Raw genomic sequence first — 26,732 nt, forward strand, 5'->3', positions numbered from 1 at the left:
TAGAGCTTCATTTTTTTAAAATCAAAGCAATATTTATGAAAACATGGCATGATAACACAGTAGTTGCACTGCTGCCTCATGGACCTGGCATCCTGGGTTTCAGTACCCATTCGCTGTGTAGACTGTGAAAATTGTACCTGTGTTCATGTGTTGCATTTGAGTTGAGAAGTCAGAATTTCTGAGTTACTAGTCGGATTTCCTACTCAGAAATTCAGGACTTGTCTGTCAAGTCAGACTTTGTCTGACTTCAGATTATCAGCCCAAAATGACAACATTCACTGCAAACTTTAGTGAGAGATGTGGTATTACACTTTTTATTAGCAAGTCTATTTGTATCCCATTAAATCAGTTGTACACGCAGTACTGGTCAATGTCTATCCGTGGACATGTTGTTACGGTGTTTGGAAGCACTAAATATAATGTAAGGCATTGTTGTCAGCTGGTATTTAATCCAAAAAAGCAACCAGAAGACAGATTTTCCTGGAAGCATCCATATTGGATTTCCAAGTCTTTTACTACAATGTGGTCAATTCAGGTGTGACGTCATTCCCAGATCCGACATCCAAATTCAAAAGTAAATGGAATGCAGCCTTTTTCCTCTAGGCACTCCAGATTTTCTCCCATAGATGTGCCATATAAAGTTAATTAGTAATTCTAAACTTTGTTGTATGTGAGTGGTCCCAGAGGTGGACTGCTGCATAAGCTCCATAACACCATGCCCTGAAATATATGAGGTGGGCTTCACATATGTTTCTTTATGTTTCACTTTTTCTAGGTGTTCTATCTCCAGATCATCCTGAAATTTTCTTCCTGTCTATTGTATTCTACCACTTACTACACTCACGCCATTCTTCTGCTTTGTTCTGTCTGTTGGCTTCACTTTGTTATCAAGGTCTGGTCCAAAATTACTTTATTCATCTACAGTATAGCTCTTTTCATGGCCATGCTCCCCACTAACTCCAGTTTCTTGTTGTATAAATGTTTTTTTCATCAAAAATCCATTATGCCACAGCCTGTCCAATTACTTTACTATAAAGAACAAAAATAACTAACAGAAGTAAATCGGCTGCTGTTTCAGTTAAGAACATAAAAAAATTTACCTCTTCTACAGCACATTGTATGGGTATGCTACACGAGAATAATAATTATGATTACTAGGGGGCAAAGCCCCCTGCTTACTTCGCTCACCCACCCCAAAACCCCCTGCTCACTTCACGCGCCCACCAACCCCTCCCCACTCCCCTCCCAGCCACTTCATGCTTCTGCCACTGCTGTTGTAAAAAAGGGGGGTTGAACACATGCTAAGGAGATACGGACAGATCAGCTGCTCCTGCTGCCGAGCTGCATGTTCTGCTTGTCACACTGTGCGTCGATCATTTAAAAACCTGTACAGCAGCTCTCCTTTTGTCTCACTGCTTTGTCTTGAGAAATGTTAAAGTGTCTTTCACGGGATGTCAAAGTGTCTTCTGAGAAGATCATGTCTCGACCCAAGTTTTTTTTATTATAATAGAGAGATGTGTAACATTAATGCAGTAAATAGAAAGAATGAATGGCTGAAAGAATGCTGCACTAGCAGCATTAAAGCAGAATTAAAGTTGTGGAACAGAATATAAAGTATTGCAGAAAAAAGGGGGACCTTTTAAAAAAAATGTTTTTTTTTTGTAAAATACATTTTCATGTACAACAAGCTTCTTCCAGCAGAACTTCCGGGTGTGGCGGAAGTGCTGCCAAATAAGGCCCTGTAAAAGTTCATATTTGTATTTGTGTTCACATAATATCAATGGGTAAAGTGTTTAACTTGCTGTAAGTATTTCCCTTGGCCAAAATGGCAGCGTATTTTTTATACACTCATCAGGGGTATAGTACATTGGTAAAAACAAAGGCTTTTAATTTTCAGAACCATCTTACTTCTTTCATAGGCTTTTCAAAATGTGCTGGCAGTGATTTGGATCTCACTGTCTGAATGAAATGACACATTATTGTCATCAGCCTACTGCAGCTACTAAAGAGATGTAGCTCTTGTCAGCAATTCAGACTGGAGTTGATGCTTCTTTCTGTCTATTCTGTAAATTATTTGACCCTACATGGAAGCTTCCTATCAATAAAATAAAGAATGGCTGTAACAAAGATGGTGAAGGGCATACATGCAATGACACATTTTTTGCTTTGTTGTAGTACAGTTCTTCATAACTTCTGTTGCTGATGATGTTTCTTGACATATTTTATTGAAGTAGATTCAGAATGGCAATAAATGTTGACAAAGGGTTTTTGGTTCAAAATCCTTCATAATTCAAAAAAAAATGCCAGTTACATAAAATTTATTATTAGCACTATCAAGTCTTAGCTTACAGTCACAAACTGGACAATGTGTACATAAATATCAATTTATTGAAAATAATGGAAATGTATGAAAGGAAAGTCCAAAGTCTGCTTGTTAAAAAACATTATAAACTTTTAAACATGATATAAAACAATGAAAATTGCATATTTCCAAAATATTATTTTTAATGATAATTATTGTTACATATGCCATCATTAATAAAACAATTATACACTGTTAAGAGCTGTTTTATAATAGATAAACCAAAGCGTGACTGGAAATTGTTGCCTTTTCAACCTGAAAAATATATATTGACTAACAAGTAGCAAAAATAAGTTTGGTATAATACTGTGAGGTATTGTCAGATACTGTACTGTATTCCTTGAAAAATCATATCAGAATTGTCTAAAACTAAATGTGATAATACTAAGGAGATGACTTTCTAAATTGAGCTGGTATGAGTGAGTCTGCGTATATTCCATGCAAATGGCTGCAACCTTTTCCAGGTTTGGTTGCTAACCTTATAATGGATGGATGAACACATTGCAAGTCTATTAAAATATCAGAGGAAATAAATTTTAAAAAGCAACCCAGATATGTATTTTTGCGTAATATAGGGTGGTCCAGATCTAATTATGCAATTTTCATTACACTATAACTTATTAAGTTTATTACATAGAGAATTCACAGCACCTGCCCTGCACATAGAGATTTCACTTAAAATTCGTTTTGTTGCCGATAAATGGCAGCACCTGCCCTGCATTCCAAAATGGCGGGGAGACGGTTGTCAGTCGAACAGTTACATAATTAGATCTGAACCACCCTGTACAATTCTTCAAAATCCCTTTCTCATTTCAACCCTTAATAATGGTAAACCATTGTCTAAATGGGACTCATTACGCAGAAAAAGAAATTAATCTTATATAGCATTTCATCGCCATAATTTCTCTTAATCTAACACAACAGTCTCTGATGATTTCATAAAACCACCATTTTTTTATGACTGGAATTCTTCCAAGGCAAAATATGATAAAGCACCAAAAAGGCAGCTGGAGAGCAGGCCAGAAGCCCTCCTGCTCTGCCCAGCAGAGGGAACTTTGATTTCAGCCAGACCCCCTAAGACACTTGCTGGATTTAGTTGGAGCATTCTCACAAGTGAGGAGCTGGCCAAACAACTAAAAATATAACAAAATAAGGTAATAGCCTCCACAAGGAGGGGGGTTGCCTTAAACCTCTGGCTTGTGCACAAAAAGGGCAGCAGCGAATCTTTATAAATTAAAGATTTATTATAAGAATATCAAACATGCAAAGCAAAGCTCAAAATAGTAACAAAAAAGGCACAATGGAGTTTCTTGTTTATAGTGAACATGCAGCATAGTCAAAATCACTTATTTAGAGAGCAGATTTTTTTTCTGTGTGAGAAGCCTAACTAGGTTCAGGAGGAATGATGACTCTGGATCAGTAGAAATTGTTGAATGAGTGTTCTAGAGTTTGTTATTGCTGAGATAGTACCTCATGAGTAAGACAAGATGTACTAGTTTCAGAAAGCATACAGTTAAGTACCTGTCTACCTACAGTATCTCAGTCATTCGTTCCCAGGCACCTCCCATATGGGATGTATAAGGGGGATTGTATATCCATGTGCAATGAATAAGGTGGATTGAATATCCATGTACAACCCTCTACGTTCATTATCTCAGGTGTGTTTGGATCTGACATTAACATATATAGCTTTTCACAAGCACCGGTAAAATTGGTACGACAGTCGAAGCAAATTTGCTTTGGTGGCCCGCAAAGAAAAAAGAACTGTCACAGGGCATTAATAAAGCTTGGTGTATCCATTGTGGTGGAAGCCCAGAGTATGGAAGGACCTAGAGAGAGACTTTTTTTCAGGACAGTTTCTCCCCCAGGCCGACACAGAGCAGCCCCCTTGGTTTCCAGCGGGGTCATGTGCATGGGAGCTCAACCCTACTGGGGCTCATGGCCACCGCCAGGGGGCACATGAACTTTTACAGGGCCCTATTTGGCAGCACTTCCGCCACACCCGGAAGTTCTGCCAGAACAAGCTTGTTGGGCACCTGGAGTCTTTCTGGGTGCTCTATAAAGGGAGCCAGTCACCACCACTCAAGGGCCAGAATTGAGAGGAAGAGGACTAAATCTGAGGAGGAGTGGAGGCGGATGGACTAGCGGCTGAGAAGGGACTGGATTGTGTTGTGTGTTGGTAATTTGTGCACTGTAAATAAACAGTGTGCTGGGTATTAAACCTGTCTCCTGCTTGTCTGTGTTGGGGTTGACTTCACACCATGCATTCAATCAGAATTACGTGAGCAGCAACAACAACAACAACATTTATTTATATAGCACACTTTCATACAAACAATGTAGCTCAAGCTGCTTTACATGACGAAGAAAGAGAAAAAAGACAACATAAAATATTAAAATTAGGGAACACTAATTAACATAGAATAAAAGTAAGGTCTGATGGCCAGGGTGGACAGAAAAAACAAAAAAAAAACTCCTGACGGCTGTAGAAAAAAAAATCTGCAGGGGTTCCAGGCCACGAGACCGCTCAGCCCCCTCTAGGCATTCTACCTAACATAAATGACCTCAATCAGTCCTCTTTATATTCAGGGTTCTCATGAAAGAATTTGATGATGATGGTCATGGGGACTTCTGGCCTTTAATCCATCAATGTAAGGACATCACAGTGCTTTGATTAGGTGGTGGTGGCACAGGTTGCCACCACAGAAAACGGGAAAAAGAACAGAAGAGAAAGTAGGGGTTAGTACGGATTTTGGAGCCACCATGAATAATAATGATAATTAATTGAATATACAGAGCATCAGGATTTAACTAAGATGAAGCTATGAGAAAGCCATGTTAAAGTAATGTGTTTTCAGCAGTGTTTTAACACTAGAATTACCAGAGCCTACAAAAAAACTTGTAGATCCATTCCACCTTAAATCGCTTCTTAAATTCGTTTGCACCTCTCTGCCATCGTCTTTTGTCTTCTAAATGTGCAGATAAAGACAAGCTGCAAACAGCTGAATATTCCATCCTCCCACCGACTTAGAACATGCACGAACTTCTCCCAGCTCATGCCTTGATTGATTATCTGGGAGTGAAGTGGAGTTTTAGAGTGGAAATAATAAATCGTTATTTGGAACACACGCATTTCATGTATGTTCCGTTTCTACAGTAATCTGTGTAAACACATTTTTAAATCAGAAACGTTTTTCATATGCTAGTATTAAATGACAAAATATAGGCATAAACTCTATAATGTAATAACACTAGAATTACCAGAGTCTACGAAAAAACTTGTAGATCCGGCCCACCTTAAAACCGTTCTCGCCTCTCTTTTGTCTTCTAAATGTGCCAATTAAGACGAGCAGCTAGTAGCCGGCTATTCCATCCCCCACCGTCGCAGAACGTTCACTAAGTTTTCCCAGCTCATGCCTTGTTTGATTATCTGGGAGTGACTGAACTGCTGGAGTTTTAGAATGGAAATAATAGATCGTTATTTGGAATACACACATTTCATGTGTGTTCCGTTTCTACAGTAATCTGTGTAAACACATTGCTAAAACAAACTTTTTCATATTTTAGTAATAAATGTTACAAAATGTAGGCATAAACTATACAATGTGTGAAGCCTGAAGTCCAAACATCAAATAAACACTTTCACAAAAGGTTCAAGGATGCTGTAACACTTTCTGTGGCTTAACGCTAAGATTTGCTGACTTGGAGCACAGCAATTTGCTGTACTACAGAGATGCAAGTTCGATTCCCAGCTTTGGAGAAAGTGTTTTTTTTTTCCTCAAACGGACATAAAATTTATAAATTGGTATGCACTGTAAATCGTTAAGTTTAAAATGTCCTGTAAGCTCCTGTTCTGACTCTAAGTAAAAAAGCATGAATTAATCAACAGAAATAACCGTGATCGACATTTTAAACTTAACGATTTACAGTGCATACCAATTTATATATTTTATGTCCGTTTGAGGCTACAAAGAAAAAAAAAAACATTTCCTCCCCAGCGGGGAATCAAACTCGGGTCTTTACAGCGCGGCAGAGCTGCCATTCTCTCAGTCAGCAAATCTAAGCGTTACGCCGCGGAAGGTGTTGCGACATTCTTGAACATTTTGTGAAAGTGTTTATTTGATGTTTGGCCATCAGGCTTCACATATTCTATAGTTTATGCCTACATTTTGTAACATTTATTACTAAAATATGAAAAAGTTTCTGTTTTAAAAATGTGTTTACACAGATTACTGTAGAAACGGAACACACATGAACTGCGTGTGTTCCAAATAACGATCTATTATTTCCACTCTAAAACTCCAGTTCAGTCACTCCCATGAGCTGGGAAAACAGTGAACATTTTGCGATGGTGGGGGATGGAATAGCCGACTTTTTGCTGCTCGTCTTAATCGGCACATTTAGAAGACAAAAGAGAGGTGAGAACGGTTTTAAGGTGGGCCGAATCTACAAATTTTTTCGTAGACTCTGGTAATTCTAGTGTTAAAGTGCTCCACTGTATTAGCCTGGTGAATTCCTATTGGTAAGCTATCCCAAAATTTAGGTGCATAACAGCAGAAGGCCACCTCACCACTTCTTTAACACTAGAATTACCAGAGCCTACGAAAAAACTCGTAGATCCGTCCCACCTTAAATCGCTTCACACTTCTCCATCTGTGTCTTTTGTCCTGTAAATGTGTTGATAAGCAGCAAGCAGCCTACTATCACATCCCTAACCCCCAAGCACAGTTTTCTCAACTCAAATCTGTTTACCTGCATGTCAATTGCTTGGAGCTGTATAGAGTGAGAAGTCAAGCAAAATGACATCTTTTATAAATATTATATCGTTATTTGGAACACATGCATTTCATGTGTGTTCCGTGTCTACAACGATCTATGTAAACACATTATTAAAACGTTTTTCATGTTTTAGTAATAACTGACAAAATGTAGACATGAAGTTTATAATGTGTGAAGCCTGAAGTCCAAATATCAAATAAACACTTTCACAAAAGGTACAAATATAACAGAACAAGTGTGCTTTTATTCAAAAATATAACTGCAGAAAAAGAACCCGCGTTAGGGTGACACACATTTACTATGACCGCTTCCGTGGCGCAACAGTATCAGCTGTAGACTGGTTATAGTCTTGAATAAAAGTGCACTTGTTTTGTTATACTTGTACATCAACATTTATATGTTACATACATAAAAGCCAGATCGAATATTATTTATTTGGATTTAGTGACTTACTTCGTACAGCGTAAAGTCACAAGTACACTGCAGAGCTTCCTGTGTTTGAGCGACACGGGCATGCTCAAAAAATACACATGTAATGCCACAAAAAGTGCATGCAGACACTTCAGTTCACAAGCATTGGTACGAGAATTCAGTCAGGCTTCTTTTTAGGGCACATACACTATCAAGATGTAAACACTAGCTTGGGGAGTCACTTGCGAGCTGAAGAGTCTATAGTTGCAGGTGGAATCTACCGTCGCTGTACTTTGTATATAAGAGCCGGATCGAATGTTATTTACTTATTTACCTTGGTTTATTTACTTACTTCCTACAGCGTAAAGTCACAAGTAGACTGCAGAGCTATAGCGCGTCCTTATGTGAACGTGACTGAGAGAATGAAACTGAATAAAAAAAAAAACAAAGCTAAACTTTACAAGTATCATATATTTAAACCGGCTGTTACAGACTGAAATCAAATGTATGTTTTTATTCTAAAATAGTTAAGAATACTAGCAGCTCACTCCTCAAAATGGACTCGTCGGGGATTGAACCCATGAAGTCTCGATTACCAGTCAACAGCTGATACCATTGCACCACAGAAGCGGTAATAGTAAATGCATGTCACCCTAACGCGGGTTCTTTTTCTGCAGTTATATTTTTGAATAAAAGTGCACTTGTTCTGTTATATCTGTACCTTTTGTGAAAGTGTTTATTTGATATTTGGACTTCAGGCTTCGCACATTATAAACTTCATGTCTACATTTTGTCAATTATTACTAAAACATGAAAAACATTTCTGTTTTAATGATGTGTTTACATAGATCGTTGTAGACATGGAACACACATGAAATGCATGTGTTCCAAATAACGATATAGTATTTATAAAATGTGTCATTTTGCTTGACTTCTCACTCTATACAACTCCAAGCAACTGACACGCAGGTAAACAGACTTGAGCTGAGAAAACTGTGCGGCAGTGGGGGATGTGATAGTAGGCTGCTTGCTGCTTATCAACACATTTACAGGACAAAAGACATTGATGGAGAAGTGTGAAGCGATTTAAGGTGGGATGGATCTAGTTTTTTCGTAGGCTCTGGTAATTCTAGTGTTAAAGCTTAGCTCTTGGAATTCTAAGTAGACACTCATTTGAAGATCTAAGGTTATGATTTGGAGTGTAAGGTATAAGACATTCTGAAATATAAGATGGAGCGAGATTATTTAAGGCTTTGTAAACCATAAGCAGTATTTTAAAGTCAATTCTAAATGACACAGGTAACCAGTGTAGTGACATCAAAACTGGGGTGATGTGCTCGGATTTTCGTTTCAGAGATAAGATTCTAGCAGATGCATTCTGCACTTGTTACCTTTTTTGGGTAGCCCTGAGAGGAGTGCGTTACAGTAATCTATCTGACGGAAAACAAAAGCGTGAACTTAATTTTCAGCATCTTGCAATGTTATAAGAGGTCTAACTTTTGCTATATATCTTAAGTGAAAAAATGCTGTCCTAGTAATCTGATTAATATTTGATTTAAAATTCAGGTCAGAGTCAATAGTTACCCTTAAATTCTTTACCTCCGTCTTGACTTTTAATCCTAATGCATCAAGTTTATTTCTAATAACTTCATTATATCCATTATTGCCAATCACTAAAATTTCTGTTTTCTCTTTATTTAGTTTGAGAAAATTACTACTCATCCATTCGTAAACACAAGTGAGACATTGTGTCAGTGAATCAAGAGTGTCGGGGTCGTCAGGTGCTATTGATAAATACAGCTGCGTGTCATCAGCATAGCTGTGGTAACTCATGTTATGCCCCGAGATAATCTGAACTAACAGAAGCATGTAAATGAGCAGCGGACCCAAGATAGAGCCTTGTGGAACACCATATAAAATATCAGGTGTCTTTGAAGTATAATTACCACAACTAACAAAGAATTTTCTACCTGCCAGGTAGGATTCAAACCAATTTAAGACACTGCCAGAGAGGCCCACCCATTGACTAAGGCGATTTCTAAGAATATTGTGATCAATGGTATCAAATGCAGCACTCAGATCTAAGAGGATGAGAACAGATAAATGGCCTCTGTCTGCATTTACCCACAAGTCATTTACTATTTTAATGAGTGCAGTTTCTGTACTGTGATTTGTTCTGAAACCCGACTGAAACTTATCAAGAATAGTTTGGGGTGATCATTAAGCTGCATAATGACTGCCTTCTCTAGAATTTTACTTAAGAAAGGCAGGTTAGAAATAGGTCTAACATTTTCAAAAGCAGAGGAGTTAAGATTATTTTTCTTCAGCAGGGGTTTAACTACAGCAGTCTTAAGACAGTCTGGGAAGACCCCCGTATCTAATGACGAGTTTACTATGTCAAGAATACTATCAATTAGCACGCCCGATTAAAAAATACAGCAAAAGCCTCACAAGTTTCATTGGAAGTATTTTGAAGACATTCCTTTGAGTGACCTGGATTTCTTGCATCTGCAGATGCTTATGCAGAAGAATAGTACAGCCCACCTTTTACTATAAGACAGTCCTTGTTGAGTGCCAATTTTATTGTTGTTTAAGTTAATGTAGTTAAAATATCATTGGTTAAGTTCAATTTTCTTCATTTTTAATTACTTAGATTAGCAGTATGCAACATAGTAAAAACATCAACTATTAAGCAATTGATTTAAAAATATGTATGAATTAACTACAAAAAATTGTAAGTGTAACTAAGTCAATGACATTTCCCATTTCCTTTACCCGAAAACAAAGGATGGCCCATGTGCTATATAAAATTTCTGTGGGAAACACTGCAACAAACACTTCCACAAAATAAAAATATTGCTTCCTACTGATTTTTTTTTTTTTTTTTTTTAAGTTAAACTACTGGGAAAGGTTCTGTCACTTATGACTCTAAATTGGATTAAGCAGGTTTTAAGATGTTACATATTTTTTTGCTATGATATATAGGTATGTAAAGTAAATGTTTAAAATCAATTAGGAGAAAAATACAAATGTGCTATTCTTGCTATTTTGTTCACATTGTCCTGTTTTCCTTTTTGAACACAACAGGCCTTTCTGTGGTGCTCTGTCTACTCATTAATTGCTATGTGCTGTGATAGTTGCACGGACACCACCAGTCGGAGACCACATCTTTATAAAACACACACGTTTATTAAACATTAAATAAACAATTCTCACCACAACACACAATGCACTCAGCAATAATCACCACTATTTCAGTCCTTTGCCGCCTCTACTCCTCCAGGGAGCTTTGTCCTTCTCCCACTCCCAACTCTGGCTCAATGACAGTAAGGAGTCGGCCCCTTTTATCCCTGCCCGGATGTGCTCCAGGTGGCTGATGACGTCCCTCTTGCAGCACTTCCTGGTGTGGCTGAAGTGCTGCCCTTTGACCCGGAAACACTCCGGACGTCCCTGGCTGATCCCTCCGCCATCTTGCAGAGTGTGGCGGAAGTAACAACATCCGGGTCCCACGAGGTGTAAAGCGCCCCCAGGCGGTGGCCACGGGTCCCAACAAGTCCGACAGTTCGTTCTCCTTTCCCGTGGTCCTCTCCTGCTCCGTGGCAGTTGTGCCCTCGTGGCCCGGAAGTTATTCTTGCCACCTTCCGGTCCTTTCTGGCGTCCCGGCCAGGTAATAATACTGGCCACCTGCGACAGTGCCTACAGGATTTTAACCTAACGTTTCATATGTGGAACTGAAGCCTGTTCTAGCAGCATTGGACACAACAGAAGAACCAACTCTGGATGGATTACATGAGCTTTCCGTTATCTTCTAATCAGCTTGTAATTAAATAAATTCTATGTAAAATAAGAAGTCCATCTGTTAACAAAAGGCAGGTCACAGCCGAGCACTACTTCAGGAAATCAGTACTTACAGTATATTGTAAGTTGTCATCAGTACAGTTTGACCAAGATCAATGAGACAATTTTTAATTTTTAACACCATTGTCAAAATATAGAAGTACACCTTATTAATAAAGGGGATGATGTGGTGTGTGACGGATGGCCAGGGCCCATGCCCGGCCGGGACAGCCCTGCAGCATATGTTCCAGGGGAGCAAGCATGGGAAACACAATATCTCCCCCTGGAGGCTAGATGGCATCCTCCCTGGGTTGCAGCGGTGCCTCAGACTACCCCATGGCTTCATGGGGATTGGAGTGTTGTGCAGCCCTGTTGGGTTCCGCAGGCGCCGCCAGAGGGTGCTGCAGCAGGAGCTGCTGGACCCTTCTGGGCACTGGTTTCGCCATACCCGGAAGTGTAGCCGGATGTCGGCAATCAAGCACCTGGAGCACACTCAGTGGCCAGAGTCGGGTGAAGGAGGACAAGGTTGCCTGGGAGGAGTGGTGGTGCAGAGAATTAGCACTTTTGTATTGGTGTATTGTGCTTGGGACTGTGTTGTGCCTGTGGGGATTACGAGGAAGGCGTGCCTCACAGGTGAAGAAAATAAATAGTTTATTTATTATATACGTGTGCCTCTGTGTCCAATCTGTGTCAGGTCGGGTGCATATATAGCGCCTTTTTACAGGTGATAATTCAAACATTTTGTTCTTAAAAAAAAAAAAAAGTATTTATTTATTCTTCTTTCTAGGATAAGACATCTGTGAAATAAACCTTTGCAGCTCTTGAATGCAAGCCTGACAATTTATTCAAACATTGCAAATTAAAGTATAATTCCAATTATTCCAGAACCATTGTCTATCTTAACATCCAGCCCAAGGCACACAAGTGAAAATTAGAAAATCAGAGTAGGAAATAAATGTTTTGTGTTTTTGTACTCTATCATGACTTAATGCTTTTTTTATGTACTGTATTTATTAACTCTGTACAGCAAAATAATCATTAACATAAAGCTAACCAATGATGACTCTTTTTAAAAATGAAAATTGTACAGTTATAAAGATAATTTTTGTGGTACTACATATCATTGTTTACTTTTTCTATTTACTGTTATGCATATAATATGTTAAACTGTATGCCATTCAAAATAACAGCATCCTTTTAAGAAAAAATGTTGTGAGTTGATTAAGAGAAAAAATAAAGGACATAAAAACAATATTGATTATATTTATTTTTGGTATAATAGTCCTCTCATTCCAGTCAATTTCACAACATTGTAATGCATTTAGAACTATGTCAAGCAAGTTTAACTCATGTTGAGCTATTATACACCCGTTTCATTTTATTCTAGGTGACCTAGTGGTATGCTTATTGTTTGGCAAATGCATGCAGCAATTTGTTTTCCAAAATCAATAGCAGAGAGCCTAAATGGATTGACAAAGAAAGATGTTTTATATAACCTGACATTTATTCATCAATGGCCATTTTATAGGCTTGAATCTCCAACAAGGACCCTTACAATGGAAGCTCCAAAGGGGGTGGAAATTAGTGCAGACGCAGGGGATTTCAAGGCCACCTGTCGAAAAGAGATGCAGCTTCAGTCTACTGAGGGAGAGGTGAGCTTGTCTGTAATTTCAACTTTTCTATAAATGTTGTTAACACTATCAATAAATATACAGTTCTATACATCTAGTAAATCAGAAAGTGTATCTACAGAGCACAATTTTGAAGTACACTACATAAATCACATAATCTCACATCAATTTTTTTTTTATTATTTTTCTATTAGCACATACAGTATGACATAATTTATATGATTCTAAAGTCTGTTTTAAGTAAGGCTATTATATGCGGTTTGTTTCCTATTAACTATAAAACTGAACCATGATATTCTAAGGATAAGTCTGCTTTAAACATGGTAATTTGATTTGCAATGATAATTCTGATTTCCACCTAGAAGTCTGCCTATCTTTCGTGAATGATTTTTTTTGGCTGCTTCACATATGTTTTGCCTTTTTTCTTAGTTGTAACATTCAGTATACAGTTACCAAGAAAACTTAATCTCATTTCATTTTATCCACAGTTGAAAGCATCAGTTATTATTTAAGAACTTAGGAAGTTTTGGATTTTATTTTGTACCTTTAAAGACATCTTGCTCATTGTGCAGTTTCTCTAGTAGTTAGCAATTTTTGCTCTTTCGCTGCTGTTTCTGTTACCTGTTTACATTTTTATTTTGTGGCTTATTCTTTTCTTTATTTCCAGCAGTGTGGTTGCTTTTCCCATTAGAGTTAAGTTAATAAAGTCAAATGCCCATGCTCAATGGGTGGAAGCAAACTCTTGCAAGCAATCAGGGGACTGTTTATTATAAGCCGGATAGCATGCAGTCTTTGATCAATAGTCTCAGAGGGTGACTTAATTCTGCAAGAAGTGTAGTTCCATAGTTTCAACAGAATCTGCAATTGCTTTCCACTTTTGTTTTTGTGGTGCTCCAGATGGTCGCAAGGATTTTCTGACGCACCATCTATATCAGCTAATTTTTGACTTATAGCCCATCTCTTTCCCTAATGTGCTTCTTAATGATGGGTAATCATTTGATTTGGTTCAGTGAAATGATCTGAAAAGCATTGTTATGCCAAAAAATAAAATCAGAGTGCAATAAATGTTTTCAATGTGCAATATGCAATGATGGAGCTCAGTAGAACAACATGCTGCCTTTAGCCTTGCCTGAATGCTTCATTTCTTTTTTGCAGGCATAACCTAGGCACTGATTCTTTCACAGTTCTTTCACTGCTTGACTAAGCATACCCTTCACCAGTTCAATTGCCCATTTGGTCAGTGAATCAGTGGCAGATGCACTTCATTTACCATCTGTTTAATATCTCAGTGCCCTAGTATTTCTTTAGTACATACAGTACATATGCAGGTTTTCCCTGCACATCACTATTATTAGAAAAGAAAGAATACCACTGCATTTTCCATCAGCCTCTTTTTTTTAATAGTCGTCACTCCATGCTAAGTCATTTTGTCTACATTTATTACTATTTTTGATGTCCCTGAGATAAAGACAATGGGACACATTTGTGGTCAAATTTCAAATGTGATGCAGGGTAGTTGTGCTGTAAATGATTACTACAACAGTTCGAGATGAAGTTGGTAGTCCATTTTGGTGTTGTTTAATTGGCTTAAAAACCTAGACATTTAACATTCTTAAAAGCAAGGCACAAAATGGGACACAGAAAATTCAGTCCCATAGTTTTCTTCACACAAGACTGACAAAGATCATATATATATATTGTGGAAGTTCAGCCCCCGAACACAGACATAGAGACACCAGATGTCCAAAAACACACACGTTTATTTTCCTTCTTGCGTTTAAACCACCAGATAATGCATCAAACAGCCACAAACTGCTCACAGTCCCTTCTTTCCGTTAGTCTCTTCTCAACTCTTCTGCCGCCTCCTCGCAGGCTCCATCCTCTTCCTCCCAACCCTGGCTCACTTGCTGGGCTCACAGTAGTCTTTTATATAGTGCTTGACTAGGAAGTGCTTCTGTCCTTCCACCCACATGACTTGCTAGCACTTTTGGGTCAGATGGAGAACTGTTTTCTTCAACCCGGAAGTACTTCCGGGCTAAAGATGAGGCATGGCTCCTCCAGTCCTTTCACAGCTCCTCCTGCTGGCACCCACAGTACCAAACAGGGCTGAGAAACTGAACTCCAAGTCCCAGACTGCCCTGCTACACTCCAGGGGAGCTGCCATCTCGTGTTTTGGAGGAGGCAGTGTCCATCATTCCATCCTCAGGGCGTCTTGTTCGGGTTGAGCTGCCAGCCGTCTATCACAATACACACACACACACACACACACATATATATATATATATATATATATATATATATATATATATATATATATATATATATATATATATATATATATATATATCCTATATATAACACAGGGTCATGGGGGTTCTGCTGGAGCCAATCCTAGCCAGCACAGAGCGCAAGGCAGGAACAAATCCCAGGCAGGGTGCCAGCCCACCGCAGGGCACACACACACTTGTTTTTTTATTTGTCGCTAAATTTTTTATTTGTCAACATGTTTTAATATTATGCTGACTTAAATGCTTTGTCCTGAGCTGACAGGGACCTTATGTAAGTGAAAGATGCATCAGAAGCAATTGGCAGCAGCACTAACTAATAGGGTGGATGAAAGACTGAAGAAGAGGTGGTGCCCTGGATGGGAAAAATCAGATGTAATCATGTTTGGCATCTACAGTCAGCTGTAAAATGGAAAGAGAAAGTTTGGAGAAGCTCAAGAATGATGTGAAGTTTAATGGTTAGCAGACATGCAATAAAGCTCCAGGAAGCGTGCCAGTTGCTTTATCTGTGAGCATCGGTGTTGCTTTGTTAGAAGAAAAAAAAAAAGAACCAAAAAAGCGAGGAGGGAATGACACTACCTGATCTGCACTGTAAGTAGAATCGGAAGTGGCGTCTTTGTATCTAAGACAAGGCAGACAGAAAGCATAAGTTTGAAAAAATACAGGTCCCCCACAAGCTACTCCTCAAACCCCACTCGCCAAAATTCTTTATGTTTGCTTACTTTGAATAGGGATGACAAACTCTCAAAAATTCTTTACATATTGTGAGAGATTGCACTGCACTCTCATTCTCTGTGGCTATTAAACAGCTTAAAAGTTTACCTGTACTCTAAGTAGTGTGAAAGTCATATATGACTTTAAAGCCAGCTCAATTACTTTTTACTGCCCTGTGCAAACTGTTTTTGGCTCCGCTCCTGCCTTCATTCAATTGAACACTTCAGAAAAAGTCACCTTGAAGTTTTTTTTTTAATCTGAAGGAAACACCAATAGAGCAAAACAACTAAGAAGTTTTCAAGTTTGCTGTGTGTTTGAATAAAGCTCCAATACTGAATAATGCTTAAATACATTTCCTTCAAGTGTTGGAATAAAAGTCTCTTTGCCCAGTTCTCTCTTGCCTCCAAACCATAGTACTGGCAGCTTTTTTCTTTTACTTCAAGCACTTGTGAAGAAGCACAAGACTCGTATAAAGGTTTGGGGTTTCCGGCCCCGTATACTGTAAAACTGCAACAGAAATATTCACTATTATATTCATGCATTCAACCAAAGACAATCATCCCTTCGCAGAGGGGAACTTAAATAAGGGGGGACCGGAAACTGGTGACTGGAATGCTGGGAGGAACTGAGGAGCGTTGTGGGTAATGACGTCATTATCATGTGCCAGAGGAAGGGACGGAAACACAGAAGTGGTTACGGGTGGATTGAAATGGCATCTTGAGCTTGTTTTACGGGGTTGTTGCATCAGGTTTTCTGCGGGAATAAAAGAAGAAAAGGTTAGTACTCCGTCTCCTACCCCTGGCCGGCTGTACGCTGTTCATCGGGTCTTTCCGCGGCCCCCTAAGCGCGCGTGCGTGACATGACCCCCCCTCCAGCCCAGACCCGCTGGGTCGGGCGGCCCGAACCGAGAGGTCGTGAACCCGGGAGAGAGCATCAGCATTGGCCTGCAGGGCGCTCCGACGATAGGTGACGGTGAACTTGTACGGCTGTAGGTCCAAAAACCACCTGGTGACCCGGGGGTTCGTCTCCCGGTGAACAGCCATCCATTGGAGGGCGGCATGGTCCGTCACAAGGGTGAACTCCCGGCCCAACAGGTAATACCTCAGGTGCGTCACCGCCCACTTGATCGCGAGGGCTTCCCGCTCCACCGCAGCGTATCTCGTCTCCCGGTCCAGCAGTTTCCGGCTCAGGTACACAATAGGGTGTTCGACACCGTCGACGCTTTGGCTCAGCATGGCGCCAAGACCTGTGTCCGAAGCATCGGTCTGGAGGACAAAGGGAAGAGAAAAATCAGGAGTTCGCAATATTGGTGCCGAGGTTAGGGCCAACTTTAGGTCACTAAAGGCTCGGTCAGTAAGGGGATCCCATACCACATGCAAAGGGGCCCTCTTCTTTGTCAAATTAATCAAGGGTGCGGCCCTCTCGGAGAAACGAGGTACAAACCGGCGGTAGTAGCTCGCTAACCCCAAGAAAGCTTGCACCTGCTTCTTGACTGTCGGACGGGGCCATTCAAGGATGGTCTTAATTTTGGAACATTGTGGTTTCACCAGTCCCCCGCCCACCAGGTAGCCCAAATATTTGGCCTCAGTCAACCCGAAATAACATTTACGCGGATTAATGTGGAGTCCGGCCTTCGCTAGCGTTAAGAGGACGGCGTAAACCTGCAGGATATGGTCCTCCCAGGTGCCGGAATAGATGACAATGTCATCCAGGTAGGCAGCACAATAAGGCTGATGGACTCTTAGCAGTCTGTCCACCAGACGTTGGAAGGTCGCTGGCGCACCATGCAGCCCAAATGGGAGAACCTTATACTGCCAATGCCCACTAGGGGTACTAAAGGCTGTTTTCTCTTTGGCGGATGCCGTTAAGGGAATCTGCCAGTATCCTTTTGTCATGTCAAGAGTAGTCAAATATTGAGCCGTACCCAGGCGCTCGAGGAGCTCATCTACGCGAGGCATTGGGTAGGCATCAAACTTGGAGACCTGGTTCAGACGTCTAAAGTCATTACAGAACCTCCAAGAGCCATCGGGCTTAGAAACGAGGACGATGGGACTGGACCAAGGGCTGTGGCTTTCTTCAATCACATCCAATGCGAGCATTTTTTTAATCTCCAGTTCCACCTCAGCTCGTTTTGCTTCCGGGAGTCTATAGGGGCGTTCCCGCACTACCTTTCCCGGGTCAGTCACGATGTCGTGTTCAATCAGCGAGGTGCATCCTGGCGCCTCACTGACCACCTCCGGAATGGACAGGACGACTGATTCCAGTTCCCGTCTTTGGGGGGCAGTCAAATTGGGTCCGAGGTTAAGGTCTACCTTTTGCGAGAAAAGGGAGAGGGCGTTCCCTGGGGGGGAATTGTCCTCCCTGTCTCTCCAGGGTTTCAACAAGTTGACATGATATACCCTCTCGCTCGGCCGACGATTTGGTTGTTTCACCAGATAGTCAACGAGCCCTTTTCTCTCTTTCACCTCGTACGGGCCTAGCCAATGAGCCAATAATTTAGAATGAGAGGTGGGCACGAGCACCATTACACGATCTCCCGGCTGGAATTCCCGGAGGGTGGTGTTTCGATTATACAGACGCGCCTGCGCTGCCTGAGCCTGTGACACGTTTTCTTTTAGTAGTGGCCGAACTTTCGCTAATCGTTCGCGCATTTGCACTACGTACTCCAAAATATTGGGTGAGGGAAGTGCCTCTCCTTCCCAACCTTCTTTGAGCAAATCCAATATACCCCGGGGTTGGCGGCCATACAATAATTCAAAAGGGGAAAACCCTGTGGAGGCTTGTGGCACCTCCCGGTAAGCAAACAGAACCAGGGGTAACAGCTGGTCCCAGTCCCTACCGTCCGCGTCGGCTACCTTGCGGAGCATCTGTTTCAGGGTTTGGTTAAAACGTTCCACTAACCCATCCGTCTGAGGGTGATACACAGACGTTTTTAGATGCTTAATACGGAGTATCTTAGCAACCTCCCTGAACGTATCCGAAGTGAATGGTGTACCCTGGTCCGTTAGGACTTCTTTGGGTATACCTACTCGGAAAAATAGGAGAACTAGTTCCTGTGCGACATTTTTTGTAGTAGCAGAGCGCAACGGAACCGCCTCCGGGTATCGGGTTGCGTAATCTACCATGACTAATATATATTTAAAGCCACGGCTTGAAGGCAGCAGGGGGCCAACAAGATCGACTCCGATCCTTTCAAACGGGACATCGATAAGGGGAATCGGAATGAGTGGAGCACGGTCCCTTCGGGGAATCTGCCGTAACTGACACTCGGGGCAAGACTGACAGAAACGGCGGACCTCCGCATTGATTCCGGGCCAATAAAACCGGAGCTTAATTCTCTCCAGTGTTTTCTCGGCGCCGAGATGGCCGCCAAGGAGGTGGGCGTGTGCTAGCTCACAAACCTCCCGCCGGTAGGTTCGTGGCACTAGCAACAGCTTCCGTACCTCGCCTTCATGATCCGCCACTCGATACAACAGATCATTTTCCAAGACAAAGTAGGGCCCTGAAGGTATGGGACCACGCGGCGTGTCGCCGTTAACTGACACAATATTATTTCGGGCCACCTTTAGAGAGTCATCATTCCATTGCTCTCGTTTGAATGCGGCTGGGGTGGATTTAAACTGACTATCCACCCGGCATAATGGATCCAGGGGACTGGCGCTGACCCGCTGTGCTTGAACTTCCTGTTCAGGGTCCGTCACCAAAATATTTCCCCCCCTGGAACTTCCGTTATCAATGGTTGCCGTAGAGCACGGCGTGAGAGCCGCAGGGACGGCAGCCTGCCCGTCCATAATAAGACCCAATCCGGCGGCGGGAGTGACGACGGTCTTACCGCAATTGCTATTAGACCAGTCTTGTCCTAATATAACTGGAAAGGGGGGATCGGGGAGCACGGCAACTTGGAGCCGTCTTGGTTCGCCCTTCCAGGTTATATAGCATTTGGCGGACCTATACGACTTAGTCTTGCCATGCACACACGTAACTTTCACCCACCGGGTCATCCACTGTTGCGGTAAAACAAAACGGCGAGCAACAATGGTAATGTTACTCCCGGAATCGAACAGTGCCACCACCGAGTGTCCATTAACCAATACCACTCCCGTGTTAGGAACAGCCAAGGGATTAGACAGAGCACAGTACCTTTCTCCTTTAACCCAGGTGCAATCCATCGGCTCCACATTTTGCGGACAGGCAGGTAGGGTATGCCCGACTTCACCACACTTGAAACAGCACGGCAAAGCCGGGGTTCTTTCTTTGAGCTTACCCGGAGGTTCCCCACTGCGTCGGAAGGGCTCAGGGTTGGCGACGCGTCCCTGTCGGGTACCACGAGCAGACCTCTCAGCCGCCCCGCCTCGGTTCACCGCCAGTTGACGCTCCAAGACATCCAGGAGACTTTTCATGTCCGTAAACGGGTGTCGTCGGACCTGCTGGGCGAGATATTCTGGCATGCCATTAATGAAGCCCTCACAGGCTACTTGCTCAACTATATGTCGGCCTTGATTGACGTCTGGCCATAGCCAGCGTCCCATCTTGCTCCAGAACTCAAAGCCCTGGGCACGGCCGGGGCGATCGGGATCATACCTCCATTGCCTCCACTCACTCGCCTGCTGGTCCGACGTGATGCCGTATCGGCTTAATATTTCAGCTTTTAGGAGGTCATACTGGGCGGCTTCCTCAACGGGTAGGTCATGATAGGCCTTCTGCGCGATCCCCTTCAAATACGGCGCCAGTATGGACGCCCATTCCGCGCGCGGCCACTGGTTGCGAGAGGCAGTCCTCTCGAACGTGGAAAGGTATGCCTCTATGTCATCGGCATCTGTTAGAGACACAATAGGAGGAGGAGGAGGCCGCGCAGGCTCCGGTCTAGCTGCTTCGGCTGCGGTGAGCCGAGTTTGCGTTTCCGCCAGTTCCTGCTCGGTGGCGGCTTGTTTCTGCTGCAGGGTGTGCAGCTGGGTCGCTAGGTTGGTAAGCACGGTATTCAGGTCCTGTCCTTCGGTCATATTTCGGACTTTTCTATCCTGCCGACTACGCCAGATGTGAAGAAGCACAAGACTCGTATAAAGGTTTGGAGTTTCCGGCCCCGTATACTGTAAAACTGCAACAGAAATATTCACTATTATATTCATGCGTTCAACCAAAGACAATCATCCCTTCGCAGAGGGGAACTTAAATAAGGGGGGACCGGAAACTGGTGACTGGAATGCTGGGAGGAACCGAGGAGCGTTGTGGGTAATGACGTCATCATCATGTGCCAGAGGAAGGGACGGAAACACGGAAGTGGTTACGGGTGGATTGAAATGGCATCTTGAGCTTGTTTTACGGGGTTGTTGCATCAGGTTTTCTGCGGGAATAAAAGAAGAAAAGGTTAGTACTCCGTCTCCTACCCCTGGCCGGCTGTACGCTGTTCATCGGGTCTTTCCGCGGCCCCCTAAGCGCGCGTGCGTGACACACTAGATAAATATTTCATGGGCAGCCTAAATGTGCAGCCTGTAAATATCATTGCTGTTTGTAGTAAGTTTAAGTAAAACATAATTCACTGTTAGCACTTTGTTGTCTGCCTACGACTGTGGCAAAAAAATTTCAAACTTGAACATATAATTGATGAAAAACATAAAAAAATTATTGAGTGAGCATCTAACAATAATAATATATACTGAAATTTCACAATATCCCTACTGATTACCTGTTTCAATTCAAAAGAATACACTTTCCTGTAAAATTTTGTTTTGCAGTGACCATCAACAAAAGCCAAGTCAATAGGAAAAACAGAAATTGATCTAATGAAAGATGTTTTGGTGAGGCCAAAAGGGTGCGCTTACCCTGTGGTCTTTTGTGGATCCCAAAGCCTCAGTGTGATGACAGGGACACTGTGTTGTATAAATGGTGCTGTCCTTTAGATGAGACGTAAAATCAAGGTCCTGACTCTCCGTAGTCATAAAAAATCCCTGGGCATCCTTTGTAAAGAGTGGGTTGTATCCCAATGTCTTGGCTAAATTGTCCACCAAAGTCTAGTCATTTTGGCCCCCAATTATCCCCTGTTTCTAAGGACTTAATTATCTTTAATCCCTTCACCACCTAACATCTAATGTGTAGTGATGCAAAATGACTGCCGTTTCATCATACAGGTGGATGCTGCACATTAGTGGTGGTTGAAGTGGCTCATCACTCACTATGTGAGAAAAGTGCTATATATAAATATAAAGAAATTATCATTAACATTATTAATAATGCAGTGAATGTTTTACTCATGTACAGTATATAGCATGTTTTTGGTTACATTTCTTTAGTGTTTCCAATTGGAGTACAGAACAGTAAAGTGACGTGCTCATGGTCACACAGTGTCAGTAGTGAGATTTGAACCCAAAACCTGGGGGTTTGAAGTCCTAGGTGCACTACCTTGGACTACACAATAACTCCTGCTAATATTAGCCTTTGATAAATGTATATATTGTATACATAAAATTACTTTGTTATATAGTACTTCTGATATATCCGATTAACTGATGGCTGTATAGCTGAGGCCCATTGCCTCATGGAATATCTTAGGTAAAGTCAGGTAACAGTTAGTTCCAACTTATTTGTGAAAGTTGATCTTTCCCCAACTGAAGCCATGCTGGCTGTTTACAAAATATACTTGTTCTTGACACGTGATGCTTGATCTTTCCCTTACTAATTTCTTTCTTCAATTCATCTGTTATACATATTAAACTTACTGTTCTTAAAGAAATGTGTATAGTAAGTGTCTGGGGATTTTTCTGCGAAAATAGAAACAAAAAAAGACCAGGGGCCTTATGTATAACGATATGTGTAGAATTCACACTAAAACATGGTGTATAAACAAAAGCGGAAATGTGCGCAAGCACAAAATAATTCAGATGCACAAAATCATGTGTAACTCAACTTCCATGCACTTCAGCTCCACAAATCCTGGTTAGCATGAAAAGTAACACACATGCATGTGCCTGCCACCTCACCCCGACTCCTTCCAGAATTTTGCATATTTTAATATGCAAATCAATAAAAATAGCCCCTTCCGGTCAGTGTTCAGTTAAAAGACAATGGCAAAAGCACATGAAAAAAGAAGAATTTCAGCAAATGCAAAGTAGAGGCAAGGAAAAACATACAATTTGTTGGCTTACTCTGTGGTATAAGCAACAAAAGCATGGCAGCAACACTCGAACGTTCAGGTTCACACAGTGCCCAAAATAAAAAAGAAGTGGTCAGATATCACAGTTGGCAATTTGCAGCCTGCTGTCTGTTTATTCTGTTTCAGACAATATTACAAAAGCTGATCCTTGTACCGATGACATGATGGTGCTGCTGTGTCAGGTACGTCTTCGGACGCTGGCTGCTCACACACCTCTACCTAGGAAATTGCTTGGAGGTCATCTGGCTGTGTGCTGACGGACTGTTCTGGAGTCACAAAATGCAATAGTGGATGCTGTAAGAGATGTGGCCAATGAACTAAGAAATATAAGGGCTGTACTGTGTGATATTGACCACAATTTAAATTAATTAGTTAAAAAATAAATTCTTCATCTGATTACCTGTTTTTACATTTTGCTAATTACATTCAAACAAAGTTGTAATGCTTTCCAATTTGGCTGATTATTTGGTAGGTCAGGGTCAGGGTTCATCATAGCATATCTCTTCAGGCCGCAAGCCGTGAGAAACTTTCTGTGGACTATAGAGCAGCAAATTAATAGAGTGGAAATGCATTGTATTTACATAAGCAAATTAATTCTCTGAAGGTGCCTTTATAGTGTAGCTACGGCACAGAGCGCCACAATGGATCAATTCTCTGCTCTTTACATGGCTATTTGAGGTGACTAGCTATATTTAAAAGAACTGCTTGCCTTTTGCTGCACTTGTTGGAAAAAGCACCTGCAACTGTGTGGAGCTGCCATTTTCATAAGTTCTCCAGCTATATATGATTTAATGCCAACTCATTCTTTTGGTGATTTGTCCCTGGCTGGTGTAACTTGTTCAGCGCCGTTGCAATAGCAAGACTGCTCCGATTACATTTGGAAAAAAGGACGTTGCAGCGAATTGTGCTTTGATGTTTTGCTGTTCAAACACAGTGTAAGGAAATCTTATACAGTATATGTTGATGACAAGCGGATAATACCATCCCATACAGCTGACACGGTGCTGTTTATGAAATACCCGATCGGTCAGCAAGTTCACATTGAAAAGCGCCTGAGAGTGGAAAGAACTTGCAAAGGAGCAGGTACAGCACAATTGAAGATGTGAGTTCCAAAATCTGCTAATTATACCTTTTGGTAAAATTTAGTGAACACGTGATTGTGACTTTTCATGCAGTTGGTCATGCGCCGAAAATATGTTTGAGCTTCAAAACCTGCTAATTGCAACAGTGTAGTGCTATAGTTTTAGGGATTTAGTTTCAAAATCTGCTTACGGACCCAGATTTTCCTATTTATCTCCAAAATTTATCTTTTGTACTTAGCTGATTTTGGAACTGAGCTCTTCAATTTCTCAAACTCTGCCTTTTTAAAGCTGACACCAGTTAAGCACATACTGTAGCTCCAAGAGGATAGCTCTTGGAAATCAAAATCAACTTAGAAGACAGTCATCATCATCATCTGTAAATATGCAATCTCTTCTAATTCTTCCATTTGCAATGTCGTCTAACAATGCTAAAGCAGCTATGGTTGTTGGAATAGTTTGGTCATTCCATGCACCATTATATTGTTACAGAATGATTATAATCAAATGAAATAAATTTGTAAACGATATGCAATTAATTTTGGTGTATTTATTAAATCCCGCATCATTGATGCGAATATGAAAAAGAAAGGTAAATGACACAGAAACAATAGCGCTACTTAGATGCTGGATGCCGCCAGTTTGCAAATCTGAGCAGAAACTGTGTACGCAAGGTAGGGGGCTACCATGAAAATGTGCGTGGCTTTACGCCAAGCTTTGTTTTTATACATCTCAAAGTGTGCAAGGAAAAAAAAAAATTGTGCATATGCACTGTTTATATATGAGGCCCCAGGAGATGACAGAAACAAAAATAAAAAGGCAACCAGGAATTAAAAAGGCAAAATGAGAATCAAAAGTCAAAGGTAAAAGGACTGTCAAAACCAAAACAAAAACCTGACACAATACCCTACTTTGCTTTTAAACTAACTATGCTAGAGATTGTTTAAGACTTTGTTTATTCAGCAATGGATAGGTTGTACTGTATATCTTAGCCATATTTTTATCATCACTTCTGTATCACTTCCATCCACATGATCAGGGGCGGCCTTAGGCATGTGCAAACTGTGCACCTGCACAGGGCCGCCAAACCAATATATATTGAATATAAAACAGAAAGAGAAAATAACGACACAGCTGACAGCAATGTGGCCGAAAAACATTGTGTTTCTTGTTAATTAGTATGCTGTATTTACTAATGTCGCTAGAGTAGGAGCAGTAAGCTATATAGCTATATGTAGTATTATAACGTTCTGCCGTAATGAGAATATCATGGGCCGCCACTTGGTTTTCAAATTACGGACACACGCATATAGAAGTGAAGCTAGTGCAAGTGGGCAAGTCGTCTTACAAGTTAATAAGATACCGTACATAAGATACCATATTGACATTGGCGGGCGAAGAAACCACAGATTTTTTCTCTGCCCAGGGCCACCACGAGCCTAGACCTGCCCCTGTCATGATGCATGCCATCATGTGACACATCCAAAAAAAAACACTGAACAACAACAGGCCAAAAATTAAACTTTTTCTAAACAGATTGAATTAAAATTGAAATCTCAAAAACAGAATCCTGATAACTAAAAAACCTCACAGCAGACCAAATTACACGTATAAAATAAATTATATATTACAAGTATAAAGGACAAGATCTGATGTCAGCATGACTGTGATGTCAGGACACAAAGACTATTTAAGATAATGGTGTGCATTGAAAGGTGCCCATATTTTGACCCTGAAATTTCAGACTCATTTTGGTTTTAACAATACCTAGTCTTGTCTCTGTAACCTTCTGACCATTGCTAAATTTTTGAATACTCTTTTTAGTGCATTTTTTGACATTTAGTCTTCATCTCTCTTTTTTGGGGGAGGAGGGGTCTTTTGACAAGCCATTTTTTCATCTGGCCAATAGTTATCATTAATTGGGTGTTAACGACATCATGAGACCGAAGTACAAAGTTGATGAGATGAAATATGTATGGGACCCATGGCAGATTAATGCAGTTTTTAAATCTGTGCATCCACGACATTGTTGGTGTTGGTAGGAGCAACGAGCAGCCATGGAGGCTTAATGGGTCTGATTAGGCATTCATGTGAGGAAGACTGATTGGTTCAGCCACCTTTCATTGGGGCTCTGCAGACTGTTCAGTGATCTGCAGCCACAAGTATAAAAAAGAGCTGAGTATGTTTTCAGGAGCCAGACCAACTGCTGCAGAGACTCAGAAAATGCTGTGATCTTATCCTGTGAGCTGTGAAGTGGGTGAGATACAGGGAGACCAGTACAGTCATTTAGGGAACGGAGTTGGAACACATAGTGGCATCTGGTAGAATGGCAGGACACACTGGGGACTGCAGTTGTGGTGGTGCTGCTCAGATCCATTTGTTGCATCGGGATGCAGTGAGCTGCACCATGGGATAAGCATAGCGCACTGGCATCTGTTGAAGGCAAAGATGGCCTGGAAGCTGGAAGCAGCCACAGTCTGAGAGTCT

At 41.4% G+C, this 26,732-nt stretch overlaps 1 protein-coding gene across 1 annotated transcript in view; it reads left to right on the top strand.

Moving 5' to 3' along the window:
• The window catches only part of LOC114652066 (zeta-sarcoglycan), a 595,628-nt gene that overhangs the window by 567,033 nt on the left and 1,863 nt on the right, over positions 1 to 26,732 (top strand). The window contains exon 6 of the mRNA XM_028802246.2: positions 12,918 to 13,041. Within this exon, the coding sequence (XP_028658079.2) occupies positions 12,918 to 13,041 (124 nt within the window). The remainder of the gene's footprint in view (positions 1 to 12,917; positions 13,042 to 26,732) is intronic.

The sequence above is a fragment of the Erpetoichthys calabaricus genome, chromosome 5 (genome assembly GCF_900747795.2).
Source record: "Erpetoichthys calabaricus chromosome 5, fErpCal1.3, whole genome shotgun sequence".
NCBI classification, from domain to species: Eukaryota; Metazoa; Chordata; class Cladistia; order Polypteriformes; family Polypteridae; genus Erpetoichthys; species Erpetoichthys calabaricus.